This window comes from Clarias gariepinus, chromosome 5, assembly GCF_024256425.1.
Source record: "Clarias gariepinus isolate MV-2021 ecotype Netherlands chromosome 5, CGAR_prim_01v2, whole genome shotgun sequence".
Taxonomy (NCBI): Eukaryota; Metazoa; Chordata; class Actinopteri; order Siluriformes; family Clariidae; genus Clarias; species Clarias gariepinus.
In genome coordinates this window covers 17,451,202-17,458,660 of record NC_071104.1, presented here as the reverse complement: position 1 = coordinate 17,458,660, position 7,459 = coordinate 17,451,202, and the positions used below count along the sequence as shown (strand labels likewise).

General features: G+C 41.0%; 1 protein-coding gene across 1 annotated transcript; it reads left to right on the top strand.

Moving 5' to 3' along the window:
* The first annotated feature begins 1,033 nt into the window (after positions 1–1,033).
* Positions 1,034–7,224, top strand: LOC128524054 (calcium homeostasis modulator protein 5-like). The gene is made up of 2 exons (XM_053496342.1): positions 1,034–1,632; positions 5,498–7,224. The coding sequence occupies exons 1-2, from the start codon at positions 1,099–1,101 to the stop codon at positions 5,831–5,833; spliced, it is 870 nt and encodes a 289-aa protein (XP_053352317.1). The 5' UTR covers positions 1,034–1,098; the 3' UTR covers positions 5,834–7,224.
* The last annotated feature ends 235 nt before the right edge of the window (positions 7,225–7,459 follow it).

Sequence of the window (7,459 nt, the reverse complement as noted above, 5' to 3'; positions counted from 1 at the left end):
GTACTCTGTACAGAATTGTGTACATCTCTCTTGTAAATGTAAAAATTTATATTTAAAAAAGCACTGGACGGTTCGCCTTCTCATTTAATCAGCAGGTAATCAGTTTATTCAGTTCTGAATGACAAAATTGACATTTGGCAGACACCCTTATCCAGAGTGACTTACATTTTCATCTCATTATACATCTGAGCAGTTAGGGTTAAGGGCCTTGCTCAAGGGCCCAACAGGTACAACTTGGTGGTTGTGGGATTTGAACCCAGGACCTTCCGAACCGTAGTCCAGTGCTTTTTTTAATATAAATTTTTACATTTACAAAAGAGTTGTAAATGATTCTGTACAGAGCACAGAAGAGTCCGAGTGAGGCAACAGAACGTAATTTTAAGGCGTTACATCATTAAAGCCTTAGGCGATCTGCCTTTTCTCCAAACTCTGTAAGGGAATTAGTTTCAAACTCACTCACTACACTTGCTTACACCGGCCTCGAAACCCCATGAATGCTAATTAGTCTAAAATTGTGTGTGTTAGAAGCCACACACACCCACATGCTCACTGTCAAGTTAAGTTTTGAGATTTTGGAGGTATTTGAGGGGGTAAAACATCACTGTTTCATTATAACCCTACAGGTGGTGCACTCTGAGCTATTTTAACTTTTTCATCCCGTATGGTAATGTAGGAGTAAATTATTTGCTAAGTTTCTTTAGAAATAATAATTATATGGTAACGAAATCAGAAAAAATATTTAACATAAAAGGACATTTATAATATTGTCTATACTGTATATAAAATCATGATAGTTATCGGCACTGAGGTATCATGATCATATCAGTTTAGGAGGTGACTGGTGATTCACATCCTTAATTTATAGTAATTTAGCATCAATATTAGCACGTTTGCTTGGGTGGGTGATGATGTTGGACTTTAGGAGCAGAGTACATTTTGGAACGTTTGTGGATACCACTATTGTCGAGGATTTGGCAACCTGTTGGCAAACTCCACTGAGGAAGATTAGTGTTTACGTTGCTGTTTGTATAAATCAGTTGCAGCTCGCGGCGGTTCGTTCACTGTAGCCTCGTGATGAGTTTGTGTGTTTGATGAACCATGGCGCGTGACTCGCCGTTCCAGAACAGTCTCGACCCGGTGAGAAAGCTGCCGGTGAGGACAGGAGTGACCGTGCTGGTGACCGTGGTGTTGTTTAAGTGTGTGTTCTCGTGTCCGTGTGTGAGCGCGGAGGAGACCGCTCTGCACTGCTGGCTCTACCTGCTGCTCCCGGTCTCCGTCATGGCGCTCGTGCTCAGCCTGGTGGACTCGCGGCTGCTGAGGCTGTGGCAGTGTTGCGCGTGCAGGTGCGGCGCGCGGGCGGAGGGCCGGTGCTGCTGCGCTGATGGTTACTGTTACACCCCGAGCCAGTGCGGGGAGGAGGCGGGTTACTGCTGCTCCGTCACAGCGAGCTACGTGATCAGGGTGTTGTGCGCCTCGGCGCTGTGGCTGGTGGTGGCGCTCATGGACGGGGACTGGTACGTCTGCATCCGCACTGTGACTGTGACCGGCAGCGGACAGGACCAGCTCGCCTGCAAGGACCTACCCAGTCCAGAAGAAGCAGAAGTCCTCAGGAGATACAGCAGTGAGTCGCGGGTATGTGACATCTGGCGCTGTCTTCAGCTCTGCAGGAAATTCCATTGCAATCCTCCCTTTCAGTTTATATAGTTTATAAGTGTCTGATTTGGCGGCCTAGTGGTTGGCACCTCCAGGGTCCGGGTTCGATTCCCGCCTTAGATCTGTGTGCATGGTCCTCTCCCCTGCTTGGTGGGTTTCCTCGGGGTGCTCCGGTTTCCTCCCGAAGACGTGCACATTAGGCCAATCAGCGTTTCCAAATTGCCCGTAGTGTGTGTGCGTGTGCTTTTGCTCTGTGATCAATTGGCACCCTGTCCAGAGTGTACCCCGCCTCATGCCCTAAGTCTCCTGAGATAGGCATCACGTCCCCTGCAACCCTGTCCACAGGATAAAGCGGTTTAGAAGATGAGTGAGATGACGACAGTACAAGTCAAATATTTGGATACACCTACTAATTGCATGTACTTACATATTATATAAATAATAATGGCTTAATACCTCTGTAACTACAGTTATAATCACTGACCCCAGGTCATGCATTAACCTAACACTGTCCCTGTGCACCTACAAGGTTTCAGTATCGAATCTTTCCTCCGGAGTGTGTGTGTGTGTGTGTGCTCCTTGTGCTTGAAGGGTTTCTTTCAGGTAATTCAGTTTCCCTTCACAGTCCGTAGATTTGGGTTTCTAAATTGCCCATAGTGAGTGTGAATAGGCGTGTGTGTGTGTCTGGGCATTATATAGACAGGAAGTATAGGAATATAAGGGCCGTGGTGGCTCAGAGTGGCCGGCAGTTCGAGCCCCAGCACTGCCAGGTTGCCACTGTTGGGTTCTTAACCCTGTCTGCTTCAGGGGCGCCGTATCATGGTTGACTTAAGCCTACTAACAAGAAGCATCCCAGTACATAGTGGAATCACAGGAAACTAACAAACTGACACGGCAGCAAAACAGAAACAGTATTAAATCAGTATTTAAAAAATGGCAAGCAGAATGGGAAGAACGCCAAAACAACAAATTATTTGAAATAAGCCCAGTGGTTGGAAAAAGATGCTTTCACCGCTTCAGAGCCAGACGTGACCAAGTCGGATATACAAGGTGCTGTATCGGCCATACCAGTTTGACCCTTGCTTATTTATTGAAGGGTGAGGAAACTCCACAATGTCAGCGCTGTAGCACCTATCTGACCATAAAGCATATACTTTTGATCTGCCCCAGTTTTAATGCCATAAGAAAATGATTTCTACCAGAACAAACTTTAAAGAACTTATTCTGCAAGAGGAAACCAGAAAAAACCTTTACAGTTTCTAGAAAAAGTGCATCTAAAGAACCTTGTATAAAATCTTGTTCTTCTGGCCAAGGCCATATATTTATATAATTTATCCAATATTTATTTATTTATCTATCCTTTTTTAACTTTTAAATCCCTTACATTATATCTATAACTTAATATTATATTGGGTCATATAAATTGGTAGAATGTTAAATATGTATCTGCCATGAAATAGCCTGTGAAGCTAATATGGCAATAAACCTTAATGCAAACAAACACTTTGGGAAATTGGGATATTCGAAGAATAAAGAATTTCATTGTGCATTAATATATATGTGACGAATAAAGCCTAAACTTGCAGGCTAATGCAAAAGTTTAGGCACCCCTTGATTTATTTTGAAAATATTGTGCATTAAGCATTTTTTTCTATTTCCAAGTAAGATTGTGTTAACATCTTTTCAATAAAAAAAATCACCAAAATCTGCTACTTAACAAGGGGTGCCTAAACTTTTGCATAAGACTGTAACTTATTTGTTGCCAATCCCAGGTTGTCCCCTGCTTTGTGCTCTCAGGTTTTTTTGGGATCGGCCCTCTGTGACCCAACACAGGTTACGCTGTACACGATCCCCTGGTTATCATCCCTACTGAGAAGCGCGGGTCTATCATCTTGTTTATCATTATCACAATATTGGTCTTTGTGGTAATATATTGACATTTTTATCTAGTTGTATGAGTTCCCTGACCGCAGTTACATTTTAATGGCACGATAACATGATTTCCCCAAAAAAAGTAAATGGAATGCAGGATCACAATTTTAACTTTTAACACGTAACTGGTTCATCACCTCGTTTTATTTAATAAGTACAGTCGTGGCCAAAAGTTTTGAGAATTTTATAATAATTGGAAATTGGAAAAGTTGCTGCTTAAGTTTTTATAATAGCTATTTGCATATACTCCAGAATGTTATGAAGAGTGATCAGATAAATTATTCATAGTCCTTCTTTGCCATAAAAATTAGCTTAATCCCAAAAAACCTTTCCACTGCATTTCATTGCTGTCATTAAAGGACCTGCTGAGATCATTTCAATAATCGTCTTGTTAACTCAGGTGAGAATGTTGACGAGCACAAGGCTGGAGATCATTATGTCAGGCTGATTGGGTTAGAATGGCAGACTTGACATGTTAAAAGGAGGGTGATGCTTGAAATCATTGTTCGTCCATTGTTAACCATAGTGACCATCATTGCGTTGCATAAAAATGGATTCACAGGCAAGGATATTGTGGCTACTAAGATTGCACCCAAATCAACAATTTATAGGATCAGCAAGAACTTCAAGGAAAGAGGTTCAATTCTTGTTAAGAAGGCTTCAGGGCGTTCAAGAAAGTCCAGCAAGCGCCAGGATCATCTCCTAAAGAGGATTCAGCTGCGGGATCGGAGTGCCACCAATGCAGAGCTTGCTCAGGAATGGCAGCAGGCAGGTGTGAGCGCATCTGCACGCACAGTGAGGCGAAGACTTTTGGAAGATGGCCTGGTGTCAAGAAGGGCAGCAAAGAAGCCACTTCTCTCCAAAAAAACCATCAGGGACAGATTGATCTTCTGCAGAAAGTATGCTGAATGGACTGCTGAGGACTGGGGCAAATTATTCTCTGATGAAGCCTCTTTCCGATTGTTTGGGGCATCTGGAAAAAGTCTTGTCCGGAGAAGAAAAGGTGAGCGCTACCATTTGTCCTGTGTCATGCCAACAGTAAAGCATCCTGAGACCATTCATGTCTGGGGTTGCTTCTCATCCAAGGGAGTGGGCTCACTCACAATTTTACCCAAAAACACAGCCATGAATAAAGAATGGTACGTACCAAAACACCCTCCAACAGCAACTTCTTCCAACAATCCAACAACAGTTTGGTGAAGAACAATGCATTTTCCAGCATGATGGAGCAGCGTGATAACTAATTGGATCGGGGACCAAACCGTTGAAATTTTGGGTCCATGGCCTGGAAACTCCCCAGATCTTAATCCCATTGAGAACTTGTGGTCAATCCTCAAGAGGCGGGTAGGCAAACAAAAACCCACTAATTCTGACAAACTCCAAGAAGTGATTATGAAAGAATGGATTGCTATCAGTCAGGATTTGGCCCAGAATTTGATTGAGAGCATGGCCAGTCGAATTGCAGAGGTCCTGAAAAAGAAGGGCCAACACTGCAAATACTGACTCTTTGCATAAATGTCACGTAATTGACGATAAAAGCCTTTAAAACGTATGAAGTGCGTGTAATTATATTTTTAATACATCCCAAAAACAACTGAAACAAAGATCTAAAAGCAGTTTAGCAGCAAACTTCGTGAAAACTAATATTTGTGTCTTTCTCAAAACTTTTGCCCACGACTGTATATTTAGTCCTGTAGTCTTAATCAAAATGTGCTATTTCATTTATTTTACATATACATATATAATAGAACAGTAAAATAATTACATTTGATCTAAAATGAGTTTTCAGAGTAACAATATATTTATGACTTTTTCATCAGCTGTGCAAGAACTTCTGCAAACATATAATTCAGAAACAGCACTCATGATAAAAAAAAAAACTAATAGATTTATCTCTACTCGTGTGCTTTAGATTATTGCTTTGCTCATCATTCTGGGTCTTTCCCTCCTGCTGGTGGTACATTCCTGCATCATGAGCAGACAGAAGCCATACTACAAGTCTGTATTTGAGGCGTACGTGGAGCAGGAGACGACAGCCATGCTGGAGGAGAAGCTGCACGAGCAGGCTGTGGAAAGAGCGAAGCTTTTAAGTGAGAGTGTGTTACACGGCGTTCACAGCCGGCACGAGAACTGCGGACTGGAAGACGGATACATTCGATACCAAGCGCTAGTGGAGACAGAGGAGAACATGTGGAGGAAAATGTCAAACCCGGCATTCCATCTTCTGGGAGTGAGGATCCATTCCTGAGGAATCCGAGTCATCTATGTGTGAGAAAATGTGCACTGATAAACAACCTAAACCACTCGAGTGAAAGGAACCTGTTACAAACATTTATGACTTGTTTATTGCTTTTCTCAGATGTCACTTCGGTTCTAGACGTAATGGTGTGACTTTCATCGCAAAAATGTAGTTTTCCTTATTTTTTTGCTGAACCTTAAACACAAGAATTTCAATGAAATATGTCATATTAGAAAAACTTTCTAAAGACTTAGTGGTGTCAAACAGGTCTCATATGCATTCTCACAACTTGTTTGAAAGGTTTAAAAATAGTATCATTGATTCAATTAAAAAAGTGTCATGGCATGTTGTCTTGCTGATTGAACACATTTAGTGTTTTGAGATGGTTGTCTACATGTGGTTAGACAGTTTGACGGACGCATCCCTATATTAGAGATGCACTGAGAGCACTTTTAGTCAGACCACATACAAGTATATTCATCTGGGTACTTGCTGATAAAGAGTAACAATATCGGTACCTGGCACCGTCCCAGGGTATATCGTCAACTGAACTTTTTGTAAAGGCGCTACGTCTGAGGCACATCGCCAAATACACTTGCTTATAGTGTGTGAACCCTAAAATCTAAGACTCTTTGTGAAGTAAAATCCTCATCAGTAGCTTCCCAACTTAAAATGTTTTATTTTTATTTTTTTAAGTACAGAAAAATTATGTATTATTACACACCGTTGTGTTTACTAGAAAATCCCTATGCGTTACCATACAGTGCCTTGCAAAAGTATTCATATCCTTTGAACTTTCCACATTTTGTCAACCACAAACGTAATGGATTTGGTTTATAGGGATTTTATGTGACAAACACAAAGTAGCACAGAATTCTGAAGTGGAGGGAAAATGATAAATAGTTTAAAAATTTTCACTCTTGTCCCAGGTTGTCCCCTGCTTTGTGCTCTCAAGTTTTTTTTGGTTTTTTGGATCGGCCCCCTGTGACCCTACACAGGATACGCTGTACACGATCCCCTGGTTATCATCCCTACTAAGAACCGCAGGTTTATCATCATAGATCTTGTGATTTATCATTATCACAATATTGGTCTTTATGGTAATATATTGACATTTTTATCGAGTTGTATGAGTTGCCTGACCTCTCAGCGATCCCGGTTACAGTTTAATGGCACGATAACATGATTTCCAAAAAAGAGTTAAGTGAATGCAGGAACATGATTTTAACATTGGTTTATCAGCTCATTTTATTTAATGAGTATATTTAGTCCTGTAGTCATAATCAAAATATGCTATTTCATTTATTAGATATAGACGTACATGTATATCACAGAACAGCGAAATGATTAATCTTGCTTTAAAATGAGTTTCCAGAGTAACAATATATTTATGACTTTTTCATCAGCTGTGCAAGAACATAAACTAGAACTTGAAGAATTTAAAGCTTGAAGTAAGAGAAGTCCTCACCTACAGAATGTGTTTTTGGTTTAAAAAACCTGTTCATTATTGCATTGTTTTATGTGTCACAAACCTATTTTTTTTATTTCTTGATAGCTGTAATGTATCATTTATCTTTTAACAAGGTGGGTTTTGTTGTTCGCCTGAGCCAGACCTTTGATCTCGTAACCTGATTA